At 34.6% G+C, this 22,081-nt stretch overlaps 1 protein-coding gene across 1 annotated transcript in view; it reads right to left on the bottom strand.

The window, feature by feature from the left end:
• Positions 1-4,053: 4,053 nt before the first annotated feature.
• LOC149804070 (uncharacterized) overlaps positions 4,054-22,081 on the bottom strand; it is a 28,135-nt gene continuing 10,107 nt past the window's right edge. The window contains exons 6-9 of the mRNA XM_089954034.1: positions 12,090-12,198; positions 10,798-10,894; positions 8,084-8,204; positions 4,054-5,694 (exon numbers count right to left, since the gene is read on the bottom strand). Coding sequence (XP_089810160.1) covers positions 5,539-5,694; positions 8,084-8,204; positions 10,798-10,894; positions 12,090-12,198 — 483 coding nt within the window. The 3' untranslated portion in view covers positions 4,054-5,538. The remainder of the gene's footprint in view (positions 5,695-8,083; positions 8,205-10,797; positions 10,895-12,089; positions 12,199-22,081) is intronic.

Here is a 22,081-nt window from a genome sequence, read left to right as displayed (position 1 = left end):
AGGTTAGAGCGTGACACATTTGAACACTTCTTGGGCTATATGGTGAAAAGTGACATCCCAAGGACACATTTGAACACTTCTTGGGCGATATAATGAAAAGTGCCAGCCCAAGGAAACAACGAGGTAGACGATCTGCTTTGTCGCTTTACCACTGAGCTAGCGTAAAACAACTTGATTACGTGTTGCTATTGACACCAAATAACATCAAACGGAATTTAAGCATTGCATCATTACTAATATTCATCTTGACACATTAATAAAATTTGAACATTTGTAGGTAGCTTTCGAAAATTGGATATCATCCAAGACGGTACCGTCCCTATCTGGAACTGATACTAAATTATATGCGCTTTGTTTGATTTTTGTCACTCTTGTTTCAAAGCCTAAATAAAAGTTCCATTGATCATTAAGAAAGGAAGGAAAGCGGATATATTATTTTGTCATGTTAGTATAGTTTAGTAACGGATTCGATTGATCTGAGTGATTTAAATTATACAATGGCAAGAACAAGGACGAAAACCGGTCATGTTATAAAATATTTTCCAACTGAACGTGGAACGAGCTAATGCAAATCAATAAATAATGATTTTTCTTGAACTTTTAAAATATATGTTTGAAACACCTTGTAAAATCGTTAACTCCAGTGAGTGAATAACCATAAAGAGACTTCGAAATGTGAGACAGACAGAGAGATATAAACAGAAACAGAGAGACAGAGAGATATAAACAGAAACAGAGAGACAGAGACAGATGTTGGTAAATATTGGCTAAATGTACCTATGACAGTAAAATATAGTTAAACTACCTCTTCAGTTTACGAATGTTCATGTAACAAAATTTCGCGTTAACGCATTTAAATATTTTTATACCCTATTTCATTATGCATACTAAATTTTGGCTATAAAACGAAAGCATGATAAGTCGGATATGATTAAATTGCCCGCCCTGCCAATCATCCTTGGCGCATCCAATGACCAGTTTTGTTCATGTACTGTATTGTTTGCTGTGTACACTATACCAGTGAATCATCGCTGGTCGATGTCCAATAGTGCCGCTTCTCTTTCTTTTCATTCTTTTTCCTTTATTCCTTTATATTGTATGCTTTAATTAGCACCGCCCATTTCAAATTAATTCATATTCATTATAATGGTATGTATAATTAATTTATATTGTGTCTGCTTTCCTCCATTGCTATTATGTTACGTATGTCTATATTGTATGATTGACCTTAGTCAGTAATTGAGTTTAAGGCCTACCTGACAAAATATTACAACATATTATATAGCTAACATTTTTATACGATTTTAGATTACATATTAAGATCATTATTACTGGAGGTAAACAAATTTACTTGAATCTGAATTTAGGATATTAGTTTTTCACTTGGAAATTCTTGATCTTGTTGACAGCTTAGAATGTTCTAGAAATAAACATTTTACCCTCATCCTGGTCTTCATATTGTGACTTAGGTTTTTATATAAGGTAAAAGTAATAGTCAATATTTGAGAGGATTTATTTATTTAAATTTTTCACTGGAATTACAAAGTGCTAAATATTTTCGGACTATATCACTATTTTGGGATTATTGTGTATGCATTTAAGGACATTTTCGATTTTATTATTGTGATAAACCAAGACTACTGGTACATCAGCACATTCAAAATTGGAATACATTCGGAACAAAACTGGAAATCATTCGGAATGCTCTATACTTTTCGACCATTTGGGATTTAATTCACTGTACTCTAAGTTCTTTTTAAATTTTAACTTTGTATTATAGGGAAATAAATTATTTATTGAAGTGAACAACACTTGCTGGTTTTCGCTCTTTTCTGTTACTTAGTTTAAGACCATAGAGTTGTAACAATAACAAACAAAGTGATTTACTTTTGGGTAAGAAGAGTTGCAAATTTGAGTTTTTATTCGTTTTTTCTCTAAAGCTTATTCTGATTGCTCTTTCATTTGATGAGTATAAAAATATCTGAAATATTATGAAATCAATAATACGTCATGAGTTTTTATCAACGTGAAATGGTGATGGTGTAATCTAGATTTAAAAGTTTTAAACTGAAAAAAGAAATATCTTTGAACAATGACTTCATTTAAATAAACATTAAAGCTCTTAAAAGCATTTATTGTTCAATCTCTAAATTCAGATGGATTCTTTCTGGGCCAAAATAAATATATATACTTTAAAGTGTCTTTCTGAAATACATAAAGCAAGAATTAGAAGGATACATGCAAACAAATTTGACAATTAGGGGTCTCTAGTGACCTATTGAGTTTGAACATGGAACAACCTTTATATGTGATGAATATACAATGTTTAACTCAACACGGGTATGATTTTGCAGATAATCGATTGTTCCTCAACCTTCGAAGATAGCATGATGCTATCTGTGTCATATATTATCTCTTTGCTAGACGGTGAAAAGCATGATTACAAATTGTCCAGATTTAAAGACACCAACTTTCTTAATGATACAAATAAGTTGATAAAAGCAATAAAAGTTGATTTTTATGACAACAAAATTATTTTAGTGTGCGCATGCACTTGTACCCAGCTTAAACTGTCAAACCTGTAACATAAGCCACACTCGATACAGTGGGTTACCTCCCTTTTGGAAAGATTTATGCCATCAGAGAGAAAATCTTACGTTTAGATACGCACATCACATCCATTTCATACTCCAATTTCTGTACTATTTTTGGTCAAAAGGATTTTGTTCCGAATTCGAACATTTTACCGAATATGCAGGAAGATAATGTCGGGAATTTCTTCTTTGCAGAGAAAGAGCACAAGGCTGGCGACGTTACAAGGTAGTACGCAGACGTCACAATATACAAATAACGTCACAATGACGGACATCTGAACCACCTTACGTAGTGTGGTTGCTTATACCTCGTTTTTGTTTTGATTCAGTCTATAATATAAAATCAAGTATAGGATCCAGGATCCAGTCAAGGTAGTAGTGTATTCATGCGCAAAGACGATATACAAAGGTTTAGTTGACCCTAGGGTCAAAAAGGTCTTCTCACAGCAATATATTCTGACGGGGTATGAGCTGTGATGAGAGTAATTATATGCTAAAAAAATAAAGTCTCAGCCTCAAACTGGTTAATAAATGACGTAATTTGCACTGCAGTGACGTCATTCCCATAATGATAAATGTGGAAACTCCTCTGCTTCGAACTACAATGATTTATTAGCAGTGGCATCCTAAGGGTAAACGGCGCCCAGGGCGACGATGATGGCCCCGCCAAAGATTTTCCTGCAATTTAGTTTTTATTATTTGTTTTAGCGCCCCAAGACTTCTGGTGCCCGGAGCAACCGCACGTCCGCCCCCTCCCCTTAGTATGATATTGTTCATTAGCAGCTTTATTATATCGAGGGGTGAAAAGTAATCCTTTTTGCACTTATTTTAAAAGATGGCGGTTGAATTTTATCTGCAGTTCACAAATATGGAAAGTGTGTGGTCAGCGACTACCTCGCATTGCACTGAGACTGAAAGAAGTTTCCTCATGAATAATTTGTTGAGGACTCTTGCTATCATGATGGCGAATTCAAGAAAACAAGACAATCTTGGGAAATATTGATTCTGGTGATGTGTATCGGCATATGCTTTTACCAAATGATATGCAGTAATTTGACCTTTACCACTCCGGGACGATAAAATGTTCGTCCTTCACCAGTCTTATCTCAGCTATTTTATACATTTGATGACATTGAACACACCTTTTTCAAAATTTAACTGCTTGAATATATACATCAGCTTGTGGCAAAAAGACGATTTACATTTTTTTTTCCTTCTTCCTTTTTTGTTGGGATTTTCTTTATTGGTTTTTATCGATTTCCCTTCCACATCTCAGTACCTCAGAACACATTTACAGCATTATTGTTGTTTTTTGGGTGGGGTGGGGTGGGTAAGTTATTTTCTACCGAGGTTTGAATAGAAGTACCGTTAGTGTCGAATCACTGGATTAATAAAGAAAAAAACTGCAAATAAACCGAGATTCGAAATTTGGAAGAAAGAAATTTAATCAGTGAATATAAACAAGAATAAATATTTTATTTATTGTATATATATACTAAAATGAAGGCAAGACATTTCTTAGTTTGGCATTTACTAGAAGTGCAGTAAACTTGGAAGTAGATCACCTTGTTTCGTCAGACTAAATCATTTAGACCAAATAAATTGATACATTCATACTCATGTATCCACGATTTCGACTTGTTTTCACTCGTGTGTACATAGAGAACAGCCAATTACATTTTTTACTCGTGTGTACATAGAGAACAGCCAATGACTTGTTTTTACTCCTGTGTACATAGAGAACAGCCAATGACATTTTTTTAAAATCCTGTTTACATAGAGAACATCCAGTGACATGTTTTTACTCGTGATTTTCATTGATGCTTTTCGAGATCATGTCAGGACATGTCAGCACAGGAGGACAATCAACTACTGCTTGTATAGTAGATGTAATCCTAGCATGTGTAATCTTTCGCTTGATCTCATTTTTAAACTAGCTTTATGACAAACAAGTAAATGCTGGAGAGCAATAAGTACAACATCTTATAAATGCTTTTCAATCCCTGTGTGTTCAAACTAAATATGTATTACTGCAAGTGCAAACCTAGCTCGTGCTCAATTCAACAGGCTTTAAAATAAAACAAGAAAAGCTGGAGGGTGGGTTTCGAGCGACATTTAGTTACCGCTTAACAAAACGATAATCAATTTCTGGACGGAACCACAGTTCCAACGTAGATATTGATGTAAAATCCAACAAACGGTCATGCAAGCATGTACACAGAGAAATAATATGGTTGCATCGATTGTCGACCCGACCGCAGAAATTCCGAACATCACAAACAAGAGTTGTTACAATCGGTTTGTCCAAATTTAAACCATATTCTTCCATATTTAAAGTATACAGGCAAATATAAGCTCGACTTTGGAAACTTCTGATTATTTCACCATCCTGATGTTTCCGTTTGAGTTCGGATTATTTAAGTTCCACTGTAGATACAATTAATAATGGTATTGGTTTTAGACGCAATGCAAATTAACTAAAATGGAACGACAATTTAACGTAGATTAAAACCAAGCAATGCAATTAGTTACACATCCAGGTCAATTATCTTTTTTTTGCTGTCGGAGCTATTTAATACAATAATTTATTTTATCTCCCATTGTACACCATATTGGAAGGCATTGAAAAGGGTTTTTCTACGTATGCTCTGTCAGATCAATTCCCTATTACAGAACAGAAATATATACCCTAGCAGTTTATCTGATCAGTTTTTCATTGACGCTCTTCGATATCATGTCAGATTGCATTTGTTATATACACTAAGATGTTTCACATTAAAATTATTTGATTTGAAAGCAATTAAATAAAAAAATATACAGCTTTCTCTCCAACATGCTGGACAAGAACATAAAGCCATTTTCGCTGAAATTGTACAGTGTACTGCACTTGTTAAAGACTACGAATACATGATGTTATTATATTCTGCTCGTTATGAAGTCTCTTTTATTTGGTGCTAGTGTTTATGTCTCGAACGGGGTTGGTGTGGGGCATCCATGTGTGAACTTCCTTGGCTGGCCGGACTTTCTTTTCCAGTATAACTGTATCGTCTGGAGAATTTACCACCCTAATAGGACCATGCTTTGTTTGAACGGTATGTATCTGAAAGACGAGGTTGAATATGTTTACAAAGCACAAAATATGATTGAAAATATGCAAAACAATTCGTAAGACGACAATGTGAAATGAATTAAATAGGCAATTCATGTAAATAAGAACGAAAGTGAATAATCAAGTGAGCGAGTAAGTAGGCATGTAAGTAATTGTGTTAGTATATAACTAAGGTGTTGGTATGTAAGTAAGAGTGTTAATATGTAAGTAAGGGAGTCAGTATGTAATAAAGCTTGTTAGAACGTAAATAAAGGAGTTAGTATATACGTTAAGGTGTTTGTAATTAAATGTGTTAGTATGTAAGTACGAGTATTAGAATGCAAGTAAAGGTGTTAGTATGTAAGTAAGGGTGTTAGTATGTAAGTAAAGGTGTTAGTATGTAAGTAAGGAGTTAATATGTAAATAAGGGTGTTAGTATGTAAGTAAATGTGTTAGTATGTAAGTAAGGAGTTAATATGTAAATAAGGGTATTAGTATGTAAGTAAACGTGTTGCTATGTTACCAAAGATGTTTGTACGTAAGTAAAGGTATTTGATAAAGGTGTTAGTATGCAAACAAAAGTGTTAGTATGTAAGTAAAGGTGTTAACATGTAAGTAAATGTAAGTAAGGAGTTGATATGTAAATAAAGGAATTAGTATTTAAGTAAACGTGTTGCTATGTAAGTAAAGGTGTTAGTATATAAGTAACGTTGATAGTACGTACGTAGAGGTGTTCGTATGTAAGTAAGGTTGTTCGCATGCAAGTAAGGAGTTAATGTTTAAGCAAGGGGATTAGAATGTAAGTAAGTTTGTTAGTATGTAAGTAATTTTTTCGCATGCAAGTAAAGAGTTAGTGTGTAATCAAGGGAATTCGTATGTAAGTAATGGTGTTAGTATGTGAGTAAGTGTGTTAGTATGCAAGTAAGGAGTTATTATGCGAGTAAGGGTGTTAGTATGTAAGTAAGGGTGTTAGTATGCAAGTAAGGAGTTATTATGTAAGTAAGGGTGTTAGTATGTAAGTAAGGAGTTATTATGTAAGTAAGGGTGTTAGTATGTAAGTAAGGGTGTTAGTATGTAAGTAAGGGTGTTAGTATGTAAGTAAGGGTGTTACTATGCAAGTAAGGGTGTTAGTATGTAAGTAAGGGTGTTAGTATGTAAGTAACGGTGTTACTATGCAAGTAAGGGTGTTAGTATGTAAGTAAGGGTGTTAGTATGTAAGTAAGGGTGTTACTATGCAAGTAAGGGTGTTAGTATGTAAGTAAGGGTGTTAGTATGCAAGTAAGGAGTTATTATGTAAGTAAGGGTGTTAGTATGTAAGTAAGGAGTTATTATGTAAGTAAGGGTGTTACTATGCAAGTAAGGGTGTTAGTATGTAAGTAAGGGTGTTAGTATGCAAGTAAGGAGTTATTATGTAAGTAAGGGTGTTAGTATGTAAGTAAGGAGTTATTATGTAAGTAAGGGTGTTACTATGCAAGTAAGGGTGTTAGTATGTAAGTAAGGGTGTTAGTATGTAAGTAAGGGTGTTACTATGCAAGTAAGGGTGTTAGTATGTAAGTAAGGGTGTTACTATGCAAGTAAGGGTGTTACTATGCAAGTAAGGGTGTTAGTATGTAAGTAATGAGTTATTATGCAAGTAAGGGTGTACGTATGCAAGTAAGTAAGGTTGTTCGCATGCAAGTAACGACTTAGTTTGGAAGTAAGAGAATTGGTATGTACGTAAGGGAGTTGGAATGTAAGTAAGGTTGTTGTAAATAAATAGGTAAACAATAATGGTGTGCATGTGTGTATGATCACATATTGAATGTTACGCATCACCTGTTCATTCATCCAAATCAATTTCTCTCTCAGTCAATCCAGAAATAAAGGCTGACAATAATATGTAGTCCCGATCATTTATCCATCCCACGATAGAAGTAGATTTTATTAAATATATAATTTATTAAGTCTTTTACAAAATGAAGACTCTAACTGTAACTGTTTTCCACACATAGTAAAATATGTCAGGCCATAAATGTACAAGGGAAATTTTAGTTCCATGATCATTATCTGCACAAGAAAAGAGATACATTCCGCAAGGTGATACAGGTGTCTTTACCTGAATATATATGTACCTCAAGATACATTCCGCAAGGTGATACATGTGTCTTAACATGAATATACATGTACCTCAAGATACATTCCGCAAGGTGATACAGGTGTCTTTACATGAATATACATGTACCTCAAGATACATTCCGCAAGGTGATATAGGTGTCTTTACATGAATATACATGTACATCAAGATACATTCCGCAAGGTGATACAGGTGTCTTTACATGAATATATATGTACCTCAAGTAGATTCGACAAGATGCAAACCCGTATGTTTATTATAATATTATTAGATTATAAATGCTCGTACCTTTTTGTTGGTCAGCTGGTAGTAACCGTTCTCAAGCTCCTCCAGGACATAGACTGGGGATGTTTGTTTTCGTCTGCAGCAACCGCCCGAGCGTTCCTCAGAAGGAGACTGCTTAAGGCAACTGTGAAATAATGATACTTCTGAGAATTATGACAAGCGTTATTAATATTCTCCTATTTATTGTTATTGTCCTAATTTAAAACCTTATAATTGCATTGTTGCTGTCCTCATTTAAAGCGTTACAGTTAGATGGAATCATACTCTGAATTACAGTTACATTAGATGCAGTCATACAATGAATTACAGTTAAGCTAGATGGAATTAATTGTGAAAAGTTAGGGGTTAACAACACATTACTTCTATTAGGTTTATTCTCCCTGGGTGTACACAGAGGTTTTTCAAGATAATCCGCATTTTTAGGCATATGTAAGTAGGCTGGTAGAAATAGCATGATATTTTTTTTGTAAGTCATCGAGTACTGATGTTATTTTTTTTAAAAATTAAATGATTTTATGAAAATAGTGAGTGTAAGCAATTTGAATGAAGTAAGGAAACAAATATTCACACTAGTGGATTATCTGTCAAGCAGATTCTAAGCGTATGTTTTCTGTTTTAAACGTACTGTTATTATAGATAACTTACAACCAAGTTATGAATAAAATCTCAGTATAAAAAATTTCATGCCGCCCGTATTAATTCTATTCAAACATATCATGTCACCCGTATTAACACTATCAAAAATTTCATGCCACCCGTATTAATTCTATTCAAGCATATCATGTCACCCGTATTAACACTATCAAAAATTTCATGCCACCCGTATTAATTCTATTCAAGCATATCATGACACCCGTATTAACACTATACAAAATTTCATGCCGCCCGTATTAATTCTATTCAAGCATATCATGTCGCCCGTATTAACACTATCAAAAATTTCATGCCACCTGTATTAATTATATTCAAGCATATCATGTCGCCCATATTAACACTATTCAAATTTTTATTTCGCCCGTATAAACAGTGGCGTCATTAGGGTTGGTGTCACCCAGTGAGGTAATTCATGGTGTCATGTCCATGGACCTCCTTCCGTAAAAGACCATGCATAATCCTTATTAATGTAATTTTGGTGTCACCCCCTCTGATGGTGTCACCCTGCGCGGTCCGCACCCCCACCCCCCGCACACCTCTAGTAACACCACTGCGTATAAACACTATTTAAAACATTACATTAGGTTTGCGAGACACTCTTTATCCATATTCACTCGTGTAAAAAACAGGCATGTCGAAAAATTCTTGAGATGGCTGATTGGTTTTGGTTTTGTGGGGTTAAACGTCTTTGTTTCGGCTGAACATGGCGGACAGTTTGTTTCATGAAAGTTAAGATTGAGAAGATCCCGGGTAGAACCACCGACCCACATGAGCAGAAGTAAAATGTGAGTGATCTGTAAAAGCTAGCGCCTTAGACCGATTCGTCTCACAAGGTTTTGAAGAAAACAAATGGCACAGGACTTAGCTCGAAGTTACACTGTAGGTGGCTCTTCAAATTTAATGTAAATTCCTTAAAGGTTAACCCAGAATTATATCTCCTTTTCTTCAATCCGTTTTTGACCATCATATCGTCGTACTCAGTAGAAATCAAAGATCTTGACTACATATGGTATTAAATTGTCTAGACGAACGTTTTATTTGTTTTTGCAGTCATATGTCCCCCCAATGCGTAACTTTCTTTTGGTTTCACCGACATAATGCTATTTACAACTGCAAACCTACGCTACACAGATCAGACGGGGCTTTGTTTGTTTGTTTGCTTGCTTTTTTAATCACATTAAATATGTTGTTTAATTTTAAAATACTACTTACAACAATTGGATTCATACTTTTGAAACAACTTGATTTATCGATACTCTTAAGTTTTGATCTTACTAAATGCCCCATATGTGCTCTTTGCATTTATAAGCTGAAACATAATTTATAAGTTGTAGCCTAATTTATAAGCTGTAACCTAATTTACAAGCTGTAACCTAATTTACAAAATGTAACCTAATTTATAAGCTGTAACCTAATTTATAAGCTGTAACCTAATTTACAAGCTGTAACCTAATTTATAAAATGTAACCTAATTTATAAGCTCTAACCTAATTTAAAGCTCTAACCTAAGTGCTTGTGCCAAATTATTCAGGAAATTTTAATTGATATCACTAAAATTTTGTCTAGCATACTTTGATGCAAACCGTGCGTATTCTGTTTGTATTTTATTATACAGAAATTTTACATAATTAAAGCATCCGTACGTTTTATATTTTATCTCGATGTACGTTATGTTTGCATTTTTTGTGCAATTTAGTTTTTCATGGAGCTTTTAATTGGCAAAATGTAGTCGCTATTGTGTTTCGGTGCCTTTAAAATCTACCGCACACTTGCACACTATTAGAATTAACAATCAAAGGAATTGTTTCTTGTGTTTTGCCGTGAATATTGATTCATCTTAATGCCACAAATGTTATTGTCCTCCGTTCCCTGATTTTGTATTCTCTTTCTGACATCTTGCGTAAAGTCTGTATTTGGCATTTATCACCTGAAAGTTATGAGAGACAGACAGACAGGCAGAGACAAAGAGAGAGACAGAGACGGAGACAGACAGACGGACAGACAGAGACAGACAGACGCAAAGAGAGATGTCGTTAGGTTCGTGAATAAAAGAAATTACATACCCAATACAGTACAATATTGCAAAGATAACGAGGAGTAGAATAAGAACACAGATTGCAGAAACTGCTAACAGTATGGCAACTTGAATCGTGTAAGGCACTGCAATAATAATAATAATAATAATAATAATGATGATGTTAATGATCTCAAAAGTACTGTCATTAATGATATTTATTTAATTATTTCATGAATTACATAATAAAAATTGAAATACAACAAAACGATATGAATTTCTAACTGGTGCATGTGGTCTTAAACTAAGTTACAGAAAGCGAAACCAAACATTTTAGTAAAATTAACAAATAATTTATTTATGTAAGTTATAACGTCAAATTTAAGAGGAACTTGTCCAAAAGTATGCAGTGCTTTGAATTAATTCCAAGTCTCGAATGTGCTGATGTACCAATAGTCGTATTGATTATGTTGACTGACCAACAGTCTTGATGTATCACAGCGTCATAATCCCGAATGTCTTTGAATGAGTCCTCAATAATCTCAAATCAGTGTTTTAGTCCAAAAGTCAATGTACACTGTAATTCCAATGATAATAAATGATTCCTGTCAAATAATATCTGAGTACATCCAACAATGATTTTTCAGTCTGAACATAAAGTAGGAATTATTAATTTTATTGACAAAAACCTGATATCAAAACATAAAATGCAATAAAATGACCAGAATGTGACTCAGAAAGGACTTAAAATGCGATAGAGATTCCCAATACTTGGAGAATTGTTTTTATCTTATAAGATGCGAAAAGTCCAAGTTGTGGCAGTTTTAGTTTGAGAGAGAGAGAGAGAGAGAGAGAGAGAGAGAGAGAAATGATGTCGCTTGACATCATGTGGAATGTGGAGCGGAGCCACTGTGTCTCAAACACATTCTTTGCCTCAGCAATGTAATGTTCCTGACACACTTAGTCTGTTTCACTGATCTAAGAAAAAAAAAAACAGTATGAACTTGCTAGGTATACAGCTTTTACATACATTATGTTCTACGCGTTGTCAAAAGAGCTTCGCGAAATGGAAATTTGCCGAAGAAGATTCTTTCACAAAAACATGCGCATCTTCAATTTGCAATAAATTCATATTGTTTTAGTTAGCTTTTCGCTCACAGCCAAAAACATCTCTGTGATACATTAGCATATGTTTTGTTTGGGGGGGGGGGGTAACAGTAATTTTGGCAAAATGTCTGCACAAATGATATACATGAAATGCTTCTGTAACTTTTGATTAAAATCTCAGTAACTGAGTAATAATTTCTGACAACTTAATAGAATTGGATATGAATTACTTACGTTCCTGTCCATCGTTGACAGTCACTACAGAATCAAGTTCAATATGGGAAGAATTGTTGTAGCTTATGGAACTCATTTCTGTCCGTGAATACTTTCCGTAACAAAATTGCTCTTACTGTAATATTAGATCAAAGCTATTCCTGTAATAGTCACACAAAGTTGAATACGTTGTAGCGTCTCTGGAACACAAAGCTGAATACCTTTACAGCGTCTCTGGAAGAGCGAAGTGTACCAGATATATATTTCAAGCAGCGGATATACCCAATCAAACGCAAAATTTGTATTTAAAAAATTCAGCACGGAGAGAGTTCAACAATTTAAACCTTACAGTTTTAGAAGATTTCACTATCTGAGCACATTTGAAATCCTTCGTACTGAAACTTTTAAGCCAACTACTTTTAATTCAAATTAAAATACCGAAGCAAATAAAATAAATAAGCCGATACGAGTGCTTTAGCCTTATATCTGAAGAAAACAAACGACACTAAAAGCAACGCACCTTTAAACGGAAATTCGGTATGTTTACTGCTAATTAAATTCGTCAGACGCACGTGTAGATTTTCTCGTCTTACACAAATCACCTTCTCTATTTCCTATCGATACCCTTTACCCTTTAACTAGACTTATCAGATCCATTATATCTTAGATATATCCGTTTTATCGTCTGGTATTATAAATTAAACATTTCACGCTCAAATTCTAATATAAACCTATCTCACTTAAGATCTAATATCAAGGGTGTGGGGTACTTTAAATTCTGGTAGAAATACCTGGCTGTGTTTTCACCACTTTATGTAATTAATCATTTACTCAACGGTTTAATACGGACGCAACCGATTGGAAAGTTTCATTGTAGGTTTTATAACCTTGTTACCGACGTCCGATGGATCATAAATCACAGGTCTCCTCTACAGGTAATATACAAGACTGAATAAGAATCCAAATGCAAATATATTGGAGGATGTACTATGTGACAAATTTTGTGCAAACCCCATTTCCATTAACCACCCGCCCAAAAACAACAACCAAAAATGCAAAACAGTATCAACAACAACAACAAAACACTACGTTGTTTTGATCGTAGTAAATACATTTTCAAAAGTATGGTCGTCGGGCAATTAAAAAGTAACGTGTTCAAAACTTGATGATATGGAAGAGGGTAAGGTTGGAATGGGGGTGGCGTTTCTCGGCTGGATTTGGTCTTGGGCTGGTCCTAGTTTTAGACTAACACATCATGGATATACTGTTTCTGAATATGCCAGCAGTGAGAAAGAACAAATAGTTTTTCAAATAGATTTCATATTAAATGAAGGTATAGTGCCTTGTTTAATAAATGAAGACATATGAGTTATAAAATAATGAGTCGATTCCTTTTTTTCCTGCTAAAACATTACACACATTACAGGATCTAGTATAGGTTGTACAGAATTATAAACATTTTTCTATACTTGATGAAATTCAGATGACCTACATTTATACGTGTACCAAGTTATTTTTCTTGTAGAAATCCTCCTCACATTGTAATATATACGACATTTTAAAATGCAGTGCGTAACACATGCACGAGAGCGATAACACGGTCTCTTTGCTTTTCTGTGGTAAAACCTAGATCCATTGATCAAACTTGTGCGATTAACTGTAGGTTCGTAACTAGTTCTTTCCCTAGAGTGTTCCTGTTTTCTAAATCTCCTACATCTCGTGCTGACGTAAATGACCTGAGATTTGCAGATGATCTGTTTACAATAATCAATAAATAATAAAAAAAATAAATAAATCAATAAATCCATAGGATACATTAAGTCCGTACCATGGTCTTTGGTAGGACTTAATATCAGTTCGCCTTTATGCAAATGACGTAACATCAACCATTTTATAGGAGACTATTGCTTCGAATTATTTTTTATTGCCACTTTGATTCGGACTGTTGACGAGGTATATCGTTTTAACTGCAGTAAAATACATGAAAAAAACTTATTTTCCCAATCCTATTAAAGAATAACAAAACTTATATTTATGATTGTGGCGGTTAAACTTGAAAGGTGATTTAATTAATCGAACCAAAACAATACAAAAAACACACAAAAAAAACCAATAAAAAAAAAAACAACAAAAAAAAAACCCCAACAAACAAATGGGGCTGTTTTTGTGTGATCAAACTGTGGTTTACGTTTACAAGTCTGGTCTTATGAATGAAACTGCCTTTAATTGTAAAACCGATTTAAAAATTAATGTTTATGTCAACAGAGATTACACTTTAAAGAAGACTAAAGTAGTCTAATCCAACCAACAAAAATTAAAGTAAACCAAAAATTGTGTTTATGTTTCATCAAACTTTGGAATAGGTTTGCAAGTGTGATTGTTATCAAAATAATATACTTTAAACTTCCGAATTATAACAAATCAACAGGATTATGTCGGCTTGCAGAAGCAGAACATGTACTTTCTGATATTTGACCTACTTTAAGTACGATTTCGTAGTTCCATTAGTTTTAATTATGTCATAAAATCAACAGTGTTATAATCTTTATAAAACAAAACAAAACAAAAAAGGAAACTGAAGATACCATGTTTGTGTATGTGTATGTGCGTGTGTGTGTGATTAGGATTTGTAAAGTAGCTTTAACAATTTTTAGTCATCTCACTATGATGTCTGCAGTGTGTCAGTTTATAGTGATGTCTAACATTGGGGCATCATGCTGCAGATATGTAACAAGATGTCCCACCCAGTCACATTATCCTGACACCAGGCCTACCAGTCCTAACACTAACCTCTTAATGCTGAACGCCTAGCGAGGCAACTGTTAGTACCATTTTTGTAAGTCTTTGGTATGACTCGGCCGGGTTTGAACCCACGACCTCCCGCTTCCGAGGCGGACGCTCTGACCACTAGGCTACCGGCGCGTTCTACCATGTTTGTTGATGCTGTCCAATTCTTCTCTTTTGGATGTGACGGCCATTCTAGCAGAAATGTCATTATTTGTTTGTTTGTAGGATATCCAATTATTTGAAAATGTTTGCGAACTAATATATTTCAAACAAACATGACAATAAATAAAAAAATAAATAAATAAATAAATAAATAAATAAGCCAAAGGTAGTGTTTTCTTACTTTAAACCTTATTAATAACTGGTCAGTACATATTAGTATCAATTTAACGATTGTCACGTTCAACGTGTCATTAAGTACAATTTCGACATATGTGAAAATAATGATTTATATATGTCTACTAAGAGAGGTTAAGTGTAAATTTGAATTGGTTTTATTAACTTATCTGTTAGAATTGAGTTAATTGCGTTTCTCATGATCTTGTATAGCTCTTTTCAATGTAGTCTATTTAATAATCATCAATTTTCAACACGTCATAATAGAGCTAACCTGCATTCTCACTAGGATGGTTGTATCAATATTTGAGTTTAAAGTCCTTAACGGTGCTCGGAATATAATGCTCGGCTTTACTGCCTCGTCTTAACTGCGTAGAATGGATTGTTACCTAATACACTGAAAACTATTTCTTGTTAAGTGTTACAGGTCAAAAACTGAAAGATTGGATAATAAAACGCGATCAAAAGAGAAGTAGGGAACGTAGTGTCACGACGTGCGTAACAAATGACGAAGAGACTGTTGATCCAATATCTTCAATGGTCTTGTTACCATGAAGACATACATACTAGTAGACAGACACTAAGTTCTGAAAAATTGCATTGCTGAATGTACCCCTTCGGTTTTGGAGATGCGAATGTTTATAGACCTTGGGTTTTGGAAATGCGAATGTTTACAGCCCTTTGGTTTTGGAAGTGCGAATGTTTAGAGCTCTTGGGATTTGGAAATGCGAATGTTTGTAGCTATTGGGTTTTGGAAATGAGAATGTTTACAACCCTTGGGCTTTGGAAATGCGAATGTTTACAGCCCTTGGGTTTTGGAAATGCGAATGTTTACAGCTCTTGGGGTTTGGAAAAACGAATGTTTATAGTTCTTGGGTTTTGAAAATGCGAATGTTTATAGCCCTTGGGTTTTGCAGATGTGAACGTTATGATGAAAACATTTGTTATGTGAAAATTATCTTTTTTTGACATACCAATTTCTTGTAAGAATACACTAGATACAATGTATGCAGATAATATAATTAGTAACGTGACAAGGTGTATAGAAGCTTTAAAAGATATATTTGCTTAATTTTCACCTTTTTGTTCATATATGATCTTCAGTTTTGGAAAACAAATAAAGCACAAAAGGGCCAGAAGGTAGGACTGAATTATGCTTATCAAACTGTAAAGAAGTGCAGTGTACAATTTACAGTTACGTCAACAATTGTTTCGATAACAATTTAAGAATATAAGATTAGTAATTAATCTATGGGTCTGCTTCTTCACAATGAAAGACTGCAATAATACGTTTTCATAAGCTTTAATGACACTGCGAATCAGTTTTAGTCTTACAAGTCATAAAAGCATTGATAAAAAAGGCATTATTTTACAAAATAAATATCGCAATGGTTAAGATTACGAACTCTATTCATTATTGTATCTCCCAATTGTAAAATTTTCTTGAAATAAAGTCCCCAATGACACTTATGTCAGTTTTATTGGCACATCCTAATAGAATCTTTCATTATGATCCAGTGTAGGATAAGACCAGTCCATCAGAGGATCAGAATTTTGCGTAAGACACTAGGCTTTCCCGAGGTCCTTAATTTTCCATGCCGTTACTAAAGCACAATGAAGGATACCTTTTCTCACATTCCTGAACGAAAGGTGAAGGTCAACGTCAAAAGTGCCTATTGCGAATGCTGATAAAATTTCTACCAGGCGAAAACTATCTTAGCGACTTTGTAAGAAACATTTCGGAGCGGTCACAATAAATTTGAAAACAGATACTTGGAAACAAATTTCACAATTAGCCACCCTTACTACATCAAATTATTGGCTCAAAACAAGACAATATTCAGAAAAATCATTAGCCCACCCCTAAGATGATGACGATATGAAGTACGTCGGAGTGTGGCACGTATATCACAAGTGTAGCTTCATCGAATGTTATTGATGCCATTATGGATTTGAAGTCATTTTGCAGCACACTGTAAGAGCTATTCATGGCGGCCAGCATAACTGGTGGAAGAAGAACCCGGGAAAATCCCGGTAAGAACAACCGACCTACGGGAAGCAACTGGCAACGTTTCTCACATACCCACGTTGGCCGAGAATAAGACACGGACCCACTCGGACAGATGTACGATGGCGGTGATCGCCAAAGACGAGCGCTTTAGACCACTCGGCCACCAGAATGTCCAAAATGTCATACTAAGCAGCCTTGAAAGTAAGCCTACCCAAAAATAGTCTACAAAGTTTCTTTGAGCAGTAGAACCTTTTTGACACCATGGCCACTGAAAAATGTTTTTTCTTGAAGCCGAGGGCCGCAGCAGAAAACTGAAAAGCAACGACTATATAGCTGCTCGAGCTCTGGCGGGCCATTTAAAATCAGCCAGTGGGCCGCGGGTTGGACAGCACTGCAGTGGAATCTAGAGATATAACCTTCATGGGTCGGTATAGATCGGTTCCACAGATCAGATTTTCGAGTCAAAGAGGTTTAATGAGATTATTAAAATTTTGCCAGATTTGAAGTACCAGTCTGAATTATCTCTAGTGTTTATATTCTCACCGGTGTTCAAGGCGTCGAGATTGCTCTGTATTTAGGCTAAGTGTATTCTGTATGCATGGATGAAGCAATGTCATTCAAAACTGTGTGAAAATTCAATCCAAATATGAGACATAGTCATTCGAAACTGTGTGAAAATCAAATCCAAATATGAGACACAGTCATTTGAAACTGAAAATTCAATCCAAAGATGAGACACAGTCATTCAAAACTGTGTGAAAATTCAATCCAAATACGAGACATAGTCATTCGAAACTGTGTGAAAATCCAATCCAAATATGAGACACAGACATTCGAAACTGTGAAAATTCAATCCAAATATGAGACACAGTCATTCGAATCTGTATGACAATTCAATCCAAAGATGAGAAAACGTATCTTCATTATTGCTTAATTACAACGATACAGAGTTTGAAAGTTATTTCAAAATTTCGTTTTGCGCATCTACGATTTCAGTTACAAAATAATCTGTTTTGTTTTTGTTTTCCTATTGATTTAGAAGTTTTCTCAAAAGAAGAACGACGTTTAAAATGCGCCGACAGTACTTATACAGATCTACCCGTATACTGTTTGACAATATCTGCGAGTGAAAGTTTTCATATACATGTACTGCGCTAAAATTTTTAAAAAGTATAGTATATAATGGCTTAATCGGTCTGCACACTGTATTATAGCATGGCCTAATCGCAGAGCACACTGTATTATAGGATGGCCTAATCGGTCTGCACACTGTATTATAGCATGGCCTAATCAATCTGCACACTGTATTATAGCATGGCCTAATCGCAGAGCACACTGTATTATAGCATGGCCTAATCAATCTGCACACTGTATTATAGCATGGCCTAATCAGTCTGCACACTGTATTATAGCATGGCCTAATCAGTCTGCACACTGTATTAAAGGATGGCCTAATCAGTCTGCACACTGTATTAAAGGATGGCCTAATCGGTCTGCACACTGTATTATAGGATGGCTTAATCGGTCTGCAAACTGTTTTATATGATGGCTTAATCGGTCTGCACACTGTTTTATATGATGGCCGAAACAGTCTGCACACTGTATTATGGGATGGCTTAAGCGGTCCGCACATTGTATTATAGGATGGCCTAATTGGTGTGCACACTGTATTATTAGGATGGCCTTATCGGTCTGCACATTGTATTATAGGATGGCCTAATCGGTCTGCACACTGTATTATATGATGACTTAATCGGTCTGCACACTGCATTATACGTTGGCCTAATCGGTCTGCACACTGTATTATACAATGGCTTAATCGGTCTGCACACTGTTTTATATGATGGCCGAAACAGTCTGCACACTGTATTATGGGATGGCTTAAGCGGTCCGCACATTGTATTATAGGATAGCCTAATCGGTGTGCACACTGTATTATTAGGATGGCCTAATCGGTCTGCACATTGTATTATAGGATGGCTTAATCGGTCTGCAAACTGTTTTATATGATGGCCGAAACAGTCTGCACACTGTATTATGGGATGGCTTAGGCGGTCCGCACATTGTATTATAGGATAGCCAAATCGGTGTGCACACTGTATTATTAGGATGGCCTAATCGGTCTGCACATTGTATTATAGGATGACTTAATCGGTTTGCACACTGCATTATACGTTGGCCTAATCGGTCTGTACACTGTATACGATGGTCTAATCGGTCTGTACACTGTATGGATATCGATCGTAAAGTCTCTGCATAGTTCAAGATTAGAACATACACCACCTGAGCACTCCTTTTTTCCCCAACCCATGTATTGTCGACATAAATATTTACATTCGTACAGAACCCGTTTGATCCATCAGATATGTTTATATTTCGGTTCTTGTTAAAGGCACACAACAAATTTGTATCATTACAGCAAAATACCAGCCGTCGAGACATGCCATATAAGTTAGCGGAACTTGTAAATAAACTAAAAGTGATTTAAAAAAGAAGACAATATTAAAGTTAAAACCATATGTAAGCAGCATTTTTTTAAATATTGGAGTGTAATCATATTTTATTGGATTTTTTATATATAAAGAAAACAAGGCAACAACGTGAGAACTCATGCTTCGCAGATTCCGTCGGCCTATTGATAAAGCAATAAACAAAGCAAAATCAAATATAATAATGATTATTATAGGATGATGCCAAAGTTTGAATTTGATAAATTTAAAAGTTGATGTAGACCGCGATAAGATATGAGTCATTCCGAACTGCATTATTTGAAGGGTTTTGCTTTAAACAAGGGCTATTAAACTATGGGAAAGTATTTCTTCACTTGATAATATCCTGGTGCTCGGTTTGAATCAGTGTTAGAAATCTGTACCAATAGAAAATTCGACCTTAATGACCGAGGTTATCCCTATTATAAATCAATAACCTGACGTCCGTTTATTGAAAAGTGGCTTGCTGAGATATTTATAACAATCTCTCGATACTTTAACGGATAAATAAAATACTGAAACGCCATTATTACTAGTTTTCGAAAAAATTTGTAAATGAAATTTATTATAGCACATTTTGAAAACTTTTCTAACAAAATTGTCCGTAGATAAAGCTAAGGTTTTCACGCGTCATTTTTATGTTATATGAACACATGCAAGAATACAATTTCAGTCCTGTGAAACAATAAGCTTTCAGAAACGAGGCAGGTGACGCTTTGTAGAACAGAAAGAAAAAGCAACGCATCCATAATTTTAATATACGGGTCAAAAGTGAAACCATTCGGAAAACTCAGACGTTATCCGCCGTCAAGTGTATATTGTAAACTACAATTAAGTGCAATAAGGCTTTTTTTAATGACATTTTTATTCTCTGTAAGATATCAATAACTGTGATTTTATTGTATATATTACAGGAGCTAAACGGGTAAGTATTGAGTAAATATCTTCAAAAAAACTAATATCGTCTCTGATTGAATTTTGATTGATTCAAAACAGAGATGACATTCAAGATCCAAATGATGGAATGGTCAATCTCTTTTGCCATATAGGTAAAACGCTGGGTATTACATGAGCACAATCTCAAGAAGTCGATCGAGATAGGTTAACATACGTTCTCTCCATGACAGAAGTATGATTGTCAGTTTCCCTTACATGGATTGAATGTCCCAGGGTGAGCTATACAATTTCTGCAATGCATATTTAGTGTGATATCATTTCATAACAAATTGCTATTAATTGAACAGTTTTTCAATTCGATTTTTTCGTATGTAGAGTCATTGTGCAACGGATTACACAGATTGATCAAACATACTTTAAATACATTTTTCTATTAAAACTCAATTTAGAAATGATCCATTCAATTACTGCAGTGTACATGCCTTTAAATATAGCAGTTAGACTAAATAAACAGCAATACAAATACGGTGTATTGCAAAGTTTCTTTTATAGCATGCTCATTCAGTATTTCTTGATCGATAATGCCTTCCAGTGATTTAGTTCCGTGACATTACAACACCTTTCCACCTTCATTTATGTGAGTAAACACCGTTGTTAAAATTAGGACAGAAATTACTTAAATAAATTTAAATAAAATAAAAATAAAAATTGAATACAAATTAGTTCATGCATATTTGCTAAAATACAAATAACAATGGAAGATAGGTAAAGCATAGTAGCAACAAATCGCAGCAGGGTTAATACTAATTAATTGTTTTCCACGACAAGTATGTGTACATTTACTTCCAATTTCTAATTCGATTAGATTCAAAATGCTACTCACTTATAGAAAAGAAGACTTTAAAATAGTGCAATTGGAGTGAATCATATTGAGAAAATTGCATTCAAGTATCATTGTTAGTGACAATACAATGTGAGTATTTTTTATATTTTCAATAATAAAATACCTAGAACATTTCTTGTGACCGACAAAATATTTGTTATCTTACACTGTGTAATTGTTTGTCTTCATTCTTCAGCATAGTGCAGGACGTAGTAAATATTCGTCAAAGACGGTTTTAAAGTAAATAATGGTAATAAAGTAATCTGCATTTTGTTCACAGGCACAGAGAGAGAGAGAGAGAGAGAGAGAGAGAGAGAGAGAGAGAGAGAGAGAGAGAGAGAGAGAATGAATTTAACACGTTTTTCTAACCTCACTAAAGCAATTATTGGATTTCTAAAACCGTTGAAGAATATTCGAAGGGTCTCGATTTCAAGACAACCGAGTGGTGGCAATTTTCCAATTGTTGACTCGACGCTGAGTAATTTGACCTCGCTCTGATAAGGGGCTATAGATTATCTACAATCATTGACATGTCACTCAACGGGTATACAAGGTGGATGAGAAAATTCACAAATTACCGTATAAATGTCTCTTTTGAACACTTACTTTG

The sequence above is a fragment of the Sinohyriopsis cumingii genome, chromosome 3 (genome assembly GCF_028554795.1).
Source record: "Sinohyriopsis cumingii isolate HCF-2022 chromosome 3, ASM2855479v2, whole genome shotgun sequence".
Taxonomy (NCBI): domain Eukaryota; kingdom Metazoa; phylum Mollusca; class Bivalvia; order Unionida; family Unionidae; genus Sinohyriopsis; species Sinohyriopsis cumingii.
The sequence above is the reverse complement of the archived record's forward strand: the minus strand, read 5'-3'. Positions and strand labels throughout refer to the sequence as shown.